The sequence below is a fragment of the Mya arenaria genome, chromosome 2 (genome assembly GCF_026914265.1).
Source record: "Mya arenaria isolate MELC-2E11 chromosome 2, ASM2691426v1".
Taxonomy (NCBI): domain Eukaryota; kingdom Metazoa; phylum Mollusca; class Bivalvia; order Myida; family Myidae; genus Mya; species Mya arenaria.
In genome coordinates, this window is record NC_069123.1 from 23,192,371 (window position 1) to 23,205,128 (window position 12,758).

Genomic DNA, 12,758 nt, shown 5'->3' on the forward strand with positions numbered 1-12,758 from the left:
ATATTTTTTGCAATATATCTGGACCAATCTTCACGAAACTTGATCAGAATGTTTGCCTTGATGAAATCTTAGATTAGTTTGGAACTGGGTAACATGGAGTCATAAACTAGGTTTCTTGGTCAATTCTAAATGTTACATTATATACAATATTTTTTTTTATTTCAAACAGTTGCAATCAAACTCAAACTCATATATATATTTCATCAACAATTGATTTCCATTCCTTGACAGCCCAATCAGGCGGGGAATCAATTCAATGAATTTGCTTGTTTTATTAGTGAAAGTGTATCAGGTACTCATTGTTTGTTAGTTTAACAATTAACTCTTAAATGCAATCCTTTACTCTATTTATACTATAGATGGGCAGTAAGACTCGCAAGCCGGAGATGTCTGTGATAGCTGGTTGTCTGGAGGGACTCCACTGTAGCCTCGTACACTTCACAGAGTCAGCAGAGGAAGGTGGGTCATTCAGCTTTAACACCAGTTCAGATAAATATTCATATATGCATGTTTTGATTAGCATGTATATTTAGCTGACCAATAGGCTGAATGGAATCACTGAGGCATGTCTAAGGATCAGATCAATATTGAATACTGTATTCATACAGTAGTGCATGTTCATGAAGAGTTGTAAATTTCTCAATTGCAGATTTTTCTCTGAATCATTGATACAAATTGACATTGCTCTAGTGTTTTCTGTAGAGAAAAACTGCATTTAGCATTTATCAGCCTCATGCCATCATTGTTTCTGCATTGCTGCACTCTGAACAAGCACATTATCATTTGACCAATTGTAAATGATGTTTCAAATATCCATCCTTTTCACAGATGTTAAATTTGTGATTTTGCAATGGCCTAAGCATGCATTAAGTCATAAGAAATATGAATCAATCCTTAATTAATGGCGCCTATATTTGATCCCCCCCCCCCGCACACACCCACACATAAAAAAAATAAATAAATATACATACAAAAACACAACAACAACTACAACAAAACACCAAGATAACATAAAAGCAAAAAAAAAGAACTACACAAGCAATACAACAACAAGCTAATGCACTGTTTACAGCTCTAGACCTGTTTGTTCAATTCTGTTAAGCATGAACCATATAATAGGCTAGAAATTAATAATAACAAAAATTGTGACTTTTGTTATTTTAGGATCCAAGAATGCTTATGAAATCTTCAAATATGCGAGAAATGCTATAGACTCAAAGATAGAGTTTACCAGATATGATGTTCCAAAGGCTGGGCTGAGGATATTTGGTAGACATGCCTCTCAATTTAGCCAATATATTATAGAGGATCATGAGGTTAGTTTGAGCAAAACAGATTTGGAGCTTCCATGTGTAACATATTTTAAATGAAAACATTGTGATTCGACTTGCTGAAACACAAACGATTGGTTTAAGTACTGGACTGGATATAATTTAAAATTTAGGCCACACCAAATTGATTGATGTTCGACAGATTTACCAAACTTTTTTTTCAGAATATACCAAGAAGACAATTTTTTTAAGCAACTGCTCCTCGTCTTCACCCTAAAATCTGAAAAATAAAATAAGTTTCTTGTTAAAAAACATGTTTCATCAAGCAATGAAAAGCTAGTTATCATATGTCTCTGATAACTCCCAGAAGACTCAAGCAATTATATGAAATAAATCCTTTGTAGGTTATTAGCTAGACTATTCAAAGAATAAGGAGAGCTATACTACTCATCACCCTAGTGTTGGCGTCACACCTTGCATAGGTTTGCATGTTACTATATTTAAGAGTTTATGACAGCAAAAACTTGATGTATTGTATTGAAAGTAAGACATGTTTTTCCAACCATCCAATTTACTTAATTTATCAAGTTAGATAACATCATTTTGCATATAATGCTAATTATGGCCCTTTATTCTTTGACTTAGAAATTCTGCTTAAGGTTTTGCATGTAACCACTTTTAAGTCAATATCAAAGCAAATACTTCATGTTTGCAATGAAACTTTAGAAAGGTGTCCCCAACTAGCCAACCTACTAAATAATAAAAAATAGATAAATCTATTTTGCATTAAATGGAAATTATGGCCCTTTATAATATTACTTTTGGTTACGGTTTTGCATGGAACCACATTTAAGTCAATATCTGAGCAAACACATACTGCTTTGCTTTGAAACTTTAGACATGTGCACCCAACAGTCCAACTTACTTAATCAAGTTAAATAAATATAATGCAAATTATTGCCTATTATGATACAATTTAGAAATTCTGGTTAAGGTTAAGTGAAAATTAAATTATTGTTTAAAAAATTCCCAAATACCATTACATGGATTTCATACGCACAGAATCTGTACAGTAAGCTGTGTCACTGGAGCCAACACCACAATCACGAAATACAGATCCTTGGAATGCGGGCGATGGAGGCGTTCCTAACACAGGTGGGTTAGGGGTCAGGAAATGTGATGTATAGTGGGTCAGTGTTAGTATGTGTGCCCTATAATCTGTACAGTAGGCTGTGACACTGGAGCCAACATTGCAATAATGACAAACAGATCCTTGGCATGCGGATGATGGAGGCTTTCTTTACACAGGTGGGTAAGGAGTCAGAGAATGTGGTGTGAACTAGGGGTTAGTGTGGGTAGGTGTCTGGTAGAAACTGTACAGCTGGTTACGAGTCAGGGAATGTTGTGTGAACTAGGGGTTAGTGTGGGTAGGTGTCTGGTAGAATCTGTACAGTGGGTTAGGAGTCAGGGAATGTTGTGTGAACTAGGGGTTAGTGTGGGTAGGTGTCTGGTAGAATCTGTACAGTGGGTTAGGAGTCAGAGAATGTTGTGTGAACTAGGTGTTAGTGTGGGTAGGTGTCTGGTAGAATCTGTACAGTGGGTTAGGAGTCAGGGAATGTTGTGTGAACTAGGGGTTAGTGTGGGTAGGTGTCTGGTAGAATCTGTACAGTGGGTTAGGAGTCAGGGAATGTTGTGTGAACTAGGGGTTAGTGTGGGTAGGTGTCTGGTAGAATCTGTACAGTGGGTAAGGAGTCAGGGAATGTTGTGTGAACTAGGGGTTAGTGTGGGTAGGTGTCTGGTAGAATCTGTACAGTGGGTTAGGAGTCCGGAAATGTTGTATGAACTAGGGGTTAGTGTGGGTAGGTGTCTGGTAGAATCTGTACAGTGGGTTAGGAGTCAGGGAATGTTGTGTGAACTAGGGGTTAGTGTGGGTAGGTGTCTGGTAAAATCTGTACAGTGGGTAAGGAGTCAGGGAATGTTGTGTGAACTAGGGGTTAGTGTGGGTAGGTGTCTGGTAGAATCTGTACAGTGGGTAAGGAGTCAGAGAATGTTGTGTGAACTAGGTGTTAGTGTGGGTAGGTGTCTGGTAGAATCTGTACAGTGGGTTAGGAGTCCGGGAATGTTGTGTGAACTAGGGGTTAGTGTGGGTAGGTGTCTGGTAGAATCTGTACAGTGGGTTAGGAGTCAGAGAATGTTGTGTGAACTAGGGGTTAGTGTGGGTAGGTGTCTGGTAGAATCTGTACAGTGGGTTAGGAGTCAGAGAATGTTGTGTGAACTAGGGGTTAGTGTGGGTAGGTGTCTGGTAGAATCTGTACAGTGGGTTAGGAGTCAGAGAATGCTGTGTGAACTAGGGGTTAGTGGGGGTAGGTGTCTGGTAGAATCTGTACAGTGGGCTAGGAGTCAGAGAATGTTGTGTGAACTAGGGGTTAGTGTGGGTAGGTGTCTGGTAGAAACTGTACAGTGGGTTAGGAGTCCGGGAAAGTTGTATGAACTAGGGGTTAGTGTGGGTAGGTGTCTGGTAGAATCTGTAGAGTGGGTAAGGAGTCAGAGAATGTTGTGTGAACTAGGGGTTAGTGTGGGTAGGTGTCTGGTAGAATCTGTAGAGTGGGTAAGGAGTCAGAGAATGTTGTGTGAACTAGGGGTTAGTGTGGGTAGGTGTCTGGTAGAATCTGTACAGTGGGTTAGGAGTCAGGGAGTGTTGTGTGAACTAGGGGTTAGTGTGGGTAGGTGTCTGGTAGAATCTGTACAGTGGGTTAGGAGTCAGGGAGTGTTGTGTGAACTAGGGGTTAGTGTGGGTAGGTGTCTGGTAGAATCTGTACAGTGGGTTAGGAGTCAGGGAATGTTGTGTGAACTAGGGGTTAGTGTGGGTAGGTGTCTGGTAGAATCTGTACATTGGGTTAGGAGTCAGGGAATGTTGTGTGAACTAGGGGTTAGTGTGGGTAGGTGTCTGGTAGAATCTGTACAGTGGGTTAGGAGTCAGGGAATGTTGTGTGAACTAGGGGTTGGTGTGGGTAGGTGTCTGGTAGAATCTGTACAGTGGGTTAGGAGTCAGAGAATGCTGTGTGAACTAGGGGTTAGTGGGGGTAGGTGTCTGGTAGAATCTGTACAGTGGGTTAGGAGTCAGGGAATGTTGTGTGAACTAGGGGTTAGTGTGGGTAGGTGTCTGGTAGAATCTGTACAGTGGGTTAGGAGTCAGAGAATGCTGTGTGAACTAGGGGTTAGTGGGGGTAGGTGTCTGGTAGAATCTGTACAGTGGGTTAGGAGTCAGAGAATGCTGTGTGAACTAGGGGTTAGTGTGGGTAGGTGTCTGGTAGAATCTGTACAGTGGGTAAGGAGTCAGGGAATGTTGTGTGAACTAGGGGTTAGTGTGGGTAGGTGTCTGGTAGAATCTGTACAGTGGGTTAGGAGTCAGGGAATGTTGTGTGAACTAGGGGTTAGTGTGGGTAGGTGTCTGGTAGAATCTGTACAGTGGGTTAGGAGTCAGGGAATGTTGTGTGAACTAGGGGTTTAGTGTGGGTAGGTGTCTGGTAGAATCTGTACAGTGGGTTAGGAGTCAGGGAATGTTGTGTGAACTAGGGGTTAGTGTGGGTAGGTGTCTGGTAGAATCTGTACAGTGGGTAAGGAGTCAGGGAATGTTGTGTGAACTAGGGGTTAGTGTGGGTAGGTGTCTGGTAGAATCTGTACAGTGGGTTAGGAGTCCGGGAATGTTGTGTGAACTAGGGGTTAGTGTGGGTAGGTGTCTGATAGAATCTGTACAGTGGGTTAGGAGTCAGGGAATGTTGTGTGAACTAGGGGTTAGTGTGGGTAGGTGTCTAGTAGAATCTGTACAGAGGGTTAGGAGTCAGAGAATGTTGTGTGAACTAGGGGTTAGTGTGGGTAGGTGTCTGAAAGAATCTGTACAGTGGGTTAGGAGTCGGGGATTATGTTCTGCACTAGAGGACATTGTGTCCACTATAATCTGTACAGGCCTTCCTCACACAGGAGGGTGAATATAATCTTAATGATATTTGAAAAAGTATGCACAGCGCAAGATGTTTGGGTATAAATTTCAGCTTGTCCCAGTTTCAAAGAAAACAAATTATTATTGAGTTATTTTGATTGGTGTCATTTTTGGTGTTGGCAAATTTTTTTTATAACCTTCACCTTTAAAAAAATAATACTTTTTACAACGGTGTTGCAAGGCCTTTAATTCTGGCTTTAATTGTCAAGTTATCCCTCTTGATTGATTTATAAAATATGTGAGCGTAAGCATCCACTTGGGGTGTGGTTGTTAATTACCCCTGTTGTGTGACATAAAGTTTATGGTATCTTTCGAGAGATAAACCATAATCAAATTTTGGAGGAAAAAAAATCGCGCTCAAGATTAGAATATATATTATAGAAAATGAATGATTGTTTTTATCTGCACAGTATGTACTCATCATCTTTCTCTGAGGTTGAGGTCATACAAATTGCTAATTTTGAAATTGATTTTGTAGGTGTGTGATATGTTGAAATCCAAGGCCAAAAGCGGAGACGACCAGGGGAAGAAAACGTTTAAGGTAACTTACTCATCAACAAACAGCATGTAATATTATTAAGAAGTTAAAGGTTTTCTTCAGATTTTTAGTTTTTGTTGATAAATTAAATCTTATTATCAGTATTTTTGGCAAAATCATGGGCTGTTTCATTAAAAATCATAGTCCTAATTTAAAATGATCTATGTTTAGAATTTTCATTGTTCAGCAATATATATATATTTGTGTAAACTAAGCTTAAGTTATGCCTTAAGCCAGTTTTTAACTTAAAAAAAAAGAAAGTGAATGGAGTGAAACAGAATTACTTAGTTGTCATAGATGTGAGTTCTCATAGATTTTATATTTTTGAAGTTGCCACCAAGAGCCTTTAATGAAACAGCATACTGCTTTAATTCTGCAATATATACAGTTGTGCATAATTTTGATTTAATGCTGGATAAAGTTATTTGTATAACAATGTCACTTCAGTAAGTTGATAAAGTTTAGCCTTATGCCACAACAAATTATTAATATGTTTAGTTACATACATGTACGTCATACATTGACTATTTCAGTTCTACCTGATAGCATTCCGAGAAATCATGCACAGTGACAAATCATCAGCCAAGGAACTTTCTCTCGCCATCAAGGGATATGGCATGCTGGCTGCTGTAAGTTGATGGCTTAAAACAATGTACCAACAATGTTATATTTTGTTTTAACTTGTCAGCTCGACTATTCGAAGAATAGGTAGGCTATACTACTCGCCCCAGCGGTGGCATCGGCGTCCGGTTAAAGTTTTAGGGCAAGTTGGGATTTTCACTTATAAGTCCAATACCCTACATTCAATTGACTAAATACTTCACGCAGTTGTTCAGGGCCATCACATGATGAGGTTAGATAACTCCATATTATTCTTTACACAGATTATGGCCCCTGATTGACTATGGAACTTAGGTTAAAGTTTTAGGGCAAGTTGGAATATTTATTAATAACTTCTATTACTTCACACAGTTGTTCAGGACCATCACACAATGAGGTTACATAACTCCATATTATCCTAAATACAAGTTATGGCCCCTGATTGACTTAGGTTAAAGTTTTAGGGCAGGTTAAAGTTTAAGGGCAAGTTGGGATTTTCACTTAAAACTCCAATACCATTCATTTAATTGACTTAATACTTCACACAATTGTTCAGGACCATCACCCATAAGGGTTACATAACTCCATATCCTTAATACAAGTTATGGCCCCTGATTGACTTAGGTTAAAGTTTTAGGCAAGTAAAAGTAAAGGGCAAGTTGGGATTTTAATAAAAAAAACTTCTATACCGTTCATTAAATGCACTTAATAAAATTCAAAGTTATTAACGACCATCTTACAACAGGAAACATAACTCCGTTTTAAGCCTAAATACAAATTATGGCCCTTGATTTTTTTGATTTTTTTTTAATTTCCTTTGAAAGGCATATTTGTATATTCTTAACCACATTTTCATAATGGGAAATCAAGTTATTTGATTGACTTGCGTCATTGTTTGGGCGGGCTGGTGGGAGGGCAGCATCAAAGTCACCTTATGTATTGAATAATTTTAGTTAGGTTTGACATAAAGAGACCAAACTTGGTATTATTACATCGTTATTGTATTCTAAGTCAAAGTGGCGTAGTTGAGCGCGCTGTCTTACGACGGCTCTTGTTTAAGTTTTCATGTTCTGAAAACTAAAGAGCTGTTTTAAACATGAAATACAAATGTTTACCATTGTAAAATGAAAATATCAGTGACAAAAAATTGACAACTGCAGTATGAGAAGTAAAAGTTTGGATTTATTTAACGAAGCAATGATAAACAGGTAATATAAGATCTGAAGAGGTTATAGTGACAAACAAAAGGACTCATTTAAAATCTACAATGTACATTTGATAAAGATCTGTTTACCATTCCTGGGTGATAACCAGAAAATGTCATAGATGAAGCTTCGGGTGGGGGTTGAACCTGGTGTTTGGTACCTTCTGATTCCGAGTCTGATGAGCTAACAACTTGAATAATGCATGGATTGATATATTAAAATTTACGTTTGAATGTATTTATTCACCATTTATAGAGCAAGTATTAATATTTCACTGTTAAAAAACATACTAATTTTAATTGTCAAGGTGGACATATTCTTCTAACTCAGTAGATCATGTTACGTGTGTTACTTCTGGCCCAGATAGATCATGTTACGTGTGTTACTTCTGGCCCAGATAGATCATGTTACGTGTGTTACTTCTGGCCCAGATAGATCATGTTATGTGTATTACTTCTGGCCCAGATAGATCATGTTACGTGTGTTACTTCTGGCCCAGATAGATCATGTTACGTGTGTTACTTCTGGCCCAGATAGATCATGTTACGTGTGTTACTTCTGGCCCAGATAGATCATGTTACGTGTATTACTTCAGGCCCAGATAGATCATGTTACGTGTGTTACTTCTGGCCCAGATAGATCATGTTACGTGTGTTACTTCTGGCCCAGATAGATCATGTTACGTGTGTTACTTCTGGCCCAGATAGATCATGTTACGTGTGTTACTTCTGGCCCAGATAGATCATGTTACGTGTGTTACTTCCAGCCATGTAGAGGTTACATGACACCCAAGGATGTCCAGTTCATGTTTGTGGAGATGATGACAAAAACTGAACAGCAGTTTGTCAGGTAGGTGTTAATATAAGTTTTCATTATGCACACATGCCGGAACTAGGTAGTATTTGTCCACCTAAGTTGTATGAGTCTTGGAAATTGTAATTTTCAAGCTTGCCTGTTTTACGAAAAAAAAATTGAGGTATGGTCATGGCTTTCAAGTAGTCAGAAAAACACTAATTAGGCCATTACCAAAATAAACATTCAAGATATTCAACATTGATTTTAATAATGATTGAGTTATGCCCCTTTTTTGACTGAATGAAGAAAACAACAGACAAATGTTGGCTTGGCGGCAATCTTGTTTTAAATAAAAATAATTGTTACACTCAGTAACATTGACTTTTCTACCACTTACTGAAGTCTAGTACCAAGTTCAGTTCTTGGCATAGCTTACTATGAACCTCAAAGTATCTTACTAGTTATAAACCCAAGTGTTATTGTTGCCATGCAGTTGTTTTTATAACAGAATGAATATGGATGCATACAAACATTGCAATAAACCTGTTAAAACATTGCATAAACCTGTTAAAACATAAGGTACCACTACACCCATGGCACATTGTTAGCGCTAACTACATTGTTAATTGTTAATGTTATTGTTGTAAACTTTCAAAACCCTATTGCTTTTGAAGTTTCACAGATACACTTCTGATCTACAGTATTCCTGACAAGATCTTAGACAACTGTTTGAGTTGTATTTGTTCTATTTAAATGAATAACAGTCCACTTCTGTTGACTGTTTCATCATGCATTTGTTTACAAGTAATTTGCAATAGCTTTATTTTTCTGATACCCGTGCAAATTAAAATGAAGCTTCATAAAAAGCACAGCTTTAGCGAAGCTTTTTCTTTGCGCTAAAGCTGAGCTTTTTCTCCTCTTGAAAAGCTTTGCGAAAGCTGCATTTATTTATGTAAGGTTTGCTTTTTGTAAAAAAGCTTCGCTGAACCATTGTCTTTTGAAAAAGCTTTGTCTTTCTGATTAAGCCATAGTTTCTTAAATAAAAGCTTTGTCTTTTACATAAAAAGCTTAAGTTGGCCAATATTTGTTGGAAAAGACAAAGCTTTTCAACAAAAGACCAGCTTTTATAGAGAAGACAAAGCTTTTAAAGAGAAGATGAAGCTTTTAAAGAGAAGATTTTTTATCATCATTTGCTCTGTATGCAAAACAGAGGTAAAATATATGTTCATGTTAATAAACATGAACTAGCATGTCTTTATGCTAAATAGAGGTAAAATGTATGTTCATGTTAATCAATGTAAACTAGCATGTCTTTTTTTCACAGAAAAACAGATGACTTTGACAACAAGCTCCACAATCTGGCAAGCTACCTTGAGTCACTTGCCAGTATCGTGCAGGAAGTTGACAATGTCATGGAAACACAGGCCGGTTCCCTGGAAGCCCTGCTGGTCCTTATGCTGGAAAATGTCCCCAACATTCACACCAAAAAGCACTTCCTGTGCGTTCGGGCGATTCTTGCATTGCTGTTGGCCCTTATGCCGAAATGGACAACATTTAGTCAAGTGTTGTCAGGCTTTGGTGAGTTACCTAATGTTTAAGTTATTATTGTTGTTTCTGAACAAATCTATATTTAACTTGCCAGGACTATCTCGGCAAACCTGCCAAGCCTGCCTGCAATGTTTTCCTTGAGCCCACTTGAGAAGATTTAGAATGTAACATGCATAAGATATACTCCAAATGTGTAAGAACTCATTCTTACATGAGGTAAGAAGCAGAGTGCAAAGGATTGTCTCTGGGACACAAATTAATAAAATACCGTAAATGACTGGGTATAAGACGATAGGGGGTATTAGACGCAGGGAAAAAAATCTGTGAAAAGTCTGAGAAAAAAACTTTTAATCTATGTTTTTGGTTAAAAGACGCATAGAAAAAATGTCAAAATCGTCCAGCTTTTTCAGCCACCATGTTTGTTGACAGTGACAAAAAAGAAATGTTTTCGTGAAAATGGCGATGGTTATCTTTAAAACCATACAACCATACTGTCGATAATGAAGTTATGTTATGCAAAAAATATTTTGACAGTGCCCAACTTTGCTTTTTTATATGTAAGTTTGATTATTGTTTAATTCAATTTATTATTCAAAATAATATTGAATACCGTAATTCACAAGAGTTTGGACACCATAAATTAATTATTTTTTTCGCTCTCCGAATACATAGAAAATTATCATTTTTAAATTTTATTTACATGTTTGTTTAACCTGCCTTTTTTCTTCATGTTTGCTTTTTACCACTTATTAATTTATCCGTAGTAATCAATGGTCATAAACTTATTTATTACGCCTATAAGTGTAAATCCTTCATCAAGTAAATTAAAACACAATTTTATACATGCACTGAACTGAAATAACACATTCTATCGGCTTCAGATCAAAGAGTCACACTGTGTGACGTCACATAACTTACAGTTATACCCACGAGGATCTCGTGGAGAGCATGGACATTGCTATGCAGGATTAATGTATAACTGTACGATTATTGCTTCATATAGTCTATAAGTGTGGTACAAGTTTGAAAGCTTATTGGCAGATCGTTTTACAAACATGCCATGTCGATGTTTTCTTAATCCTTTGATTGCCTTTGTTGTTTGTTTAATCCTCAAATAAATATATCACACTTCCTTTTCAACAGGCAATAAATCGTTTAGGATGGGTAGTAACTAATTAAATTGTCACAGTGGTGTATACGGTTAGGTAATCTAGCCAGGCATTGTAAAGATAAAAATCAATAATCTTCGTCTGTGAAACTTGGTAACTATGAAAGTTATGATTGATGTCCTTTGGGTGTCCGTATATTAGGTACGCAAAATAAATTATTTTGGGAAATAATTATGGGTGTCTAAATATTAAGAGTGTCCAAACTCTTAGTAGGTGAATTACGGTAACTTTAATCGAAAAATATTTTTGTTGAAATTAAAAACGTCTTACGATATACCGTATCCCGATCTTCAACTGCCGTTTTAACCCGTATATACTCGATCAATATGACGCGAGTAACATCCCTTTCTACATAAATCTAAACAAACTCTCGGCTTGAAATTGAAAAAAAGTTCAAAAAATTGTTACTGGGTATTATACGCAGGCATTTTTTTGCATCAAAATCTGAGGGAAAAAAGTGCGTCTAATACCCAGTCATTTACGGTACTAGAAAAACAGTCAGATCAGTGAAGACCAGTCTTATGATCTGTGAAGAGAAAGTGGAGGTTATTGGGTCAGTCAAGACCAGTCTTATGATCTGTGAAGAGGAAGTGGAGGTTATTGGGTCAGAAAGGAAAATCATGTACAAGGGTTGCTATGGACCATTAAAAACACCTCATATTACAGTCCTTTAACTATTCCAGTATACCAGAGCCTGTTGCGTACTTTCTCCCACACACCTGTACTGGAGAGTGAAGAGGAAGGGGAAGGAACTACAGATGTAGGGCTTGAGAGAAAAATCACTTACAAAGACTTCATGGAGACATGGGCAGGACTTCTTGATGCACCAAACATCAAGGTTGATGTGCATTTGTTTTGCATTGACTACTCTTTGTGTGGTCTTCAAAGCATAGCATACACATAGGGGTTATTTTGTCTGACATCATAGTTGATTCTGGGATCAGAGGTTAATTGACGGTCATGGTGACCTTGCTAAAAAAATATGGGAGCCTGCTGACAGTCAACACATCTGATTCAATGAATTATGTTTATTTTCAGTTAATGTTGTCTTCATTATTTGTGAAACCTCAACATAACAAAGATTAATATCTGCATTTAGTCAGTCTTATTTATATACCCTTTCAAACTTTAGTCTAATTAAAAAAATTCGGAAGAGAAGAAATAATAAAGATTTTTAGAGAAGAAAACAAAGCACAAATACTTTCCTAATTTACAGACATTTTATGGTGTGATAAGCCTTACAGTATATTTTTGATGTCTTCCCTGACATGTAAAATACCGGTAATAAACCTTTTCAATCCTCGTTGTTAGGAGTTTGCAGCTGCTGACATCAGCCTCGAGACGAGACTGCAGCTGACAGAAGCCATTTATGGGGAGATAATTACTGCAATATTGAAAATGTTGGACAAACTAGACCTGGCTGCCAGTTCAGGGGATGGGGTATGTACGGTAATCTTGTTGATGTTGCTTTAAATGTATACTTACTTATTTAACCTTAATTTTGATGAAAGGTAATAGCGGTAGCTTATATAAAGTCACTCTCTTAGTAGAAACGTATACTGGTGTTTATGTTGAGAGGGCTAATAGTAGAAACGTATACTGGTGTTTATGTTGAGAGGCCATTAGCCCTTG

General features: G+C 37.4%; 1 protein-coding gene across 2 annotated transcripts in view; it reads left to right on the plus strand.

Annotated features, from left to right (window-relative positions):
- Window positions 1-12,758, plus strand: part of LOC128203635 (DNA-dependent protein kinase catalytic subunit-like) — a 106,869-nt gene that overhangs the window by 16,204 nt on the left and 77,907 nt on the right. For both annotated transcript variants that reach the window (XM_052905138.1, XM_052905147.1), the window contains exons 7-15: window positions 360-459; window positions 1,165-1,316; window positions 2,334-2,426; window positions 5,750-5,812; window positions 6,343-6,438; window positions 8,381-8,463; window positions 9,734-9,987; window positions 11,810-11,964; window positions 12,438-12,566. In XM_052905138.1, coding sequence (XP_052761098.1) covers window positions 360-459; window positions 1,165-1,316; window positions 2,334-2,426; window positions 5,750-5,812; window positions 6,343-6,438; window positions 8,381-8,463; window positions 9,734-9,987; window positions 11,810-11,964; window positions 12,438-12,566 — 1,125 coding nt within the window. The remainder of the gene's footprint in view (window positions 1-359; window positions 460-1,164; window positions 1,317-2,333; window positions 2,427-5,749; window positions 5,813-6,342; window positions 6,439-8,380; window positions 8,464-9,733; window positions 9,988-11,809; window positions 11,965-12,437; window positions 12,567-12,758) is intronic.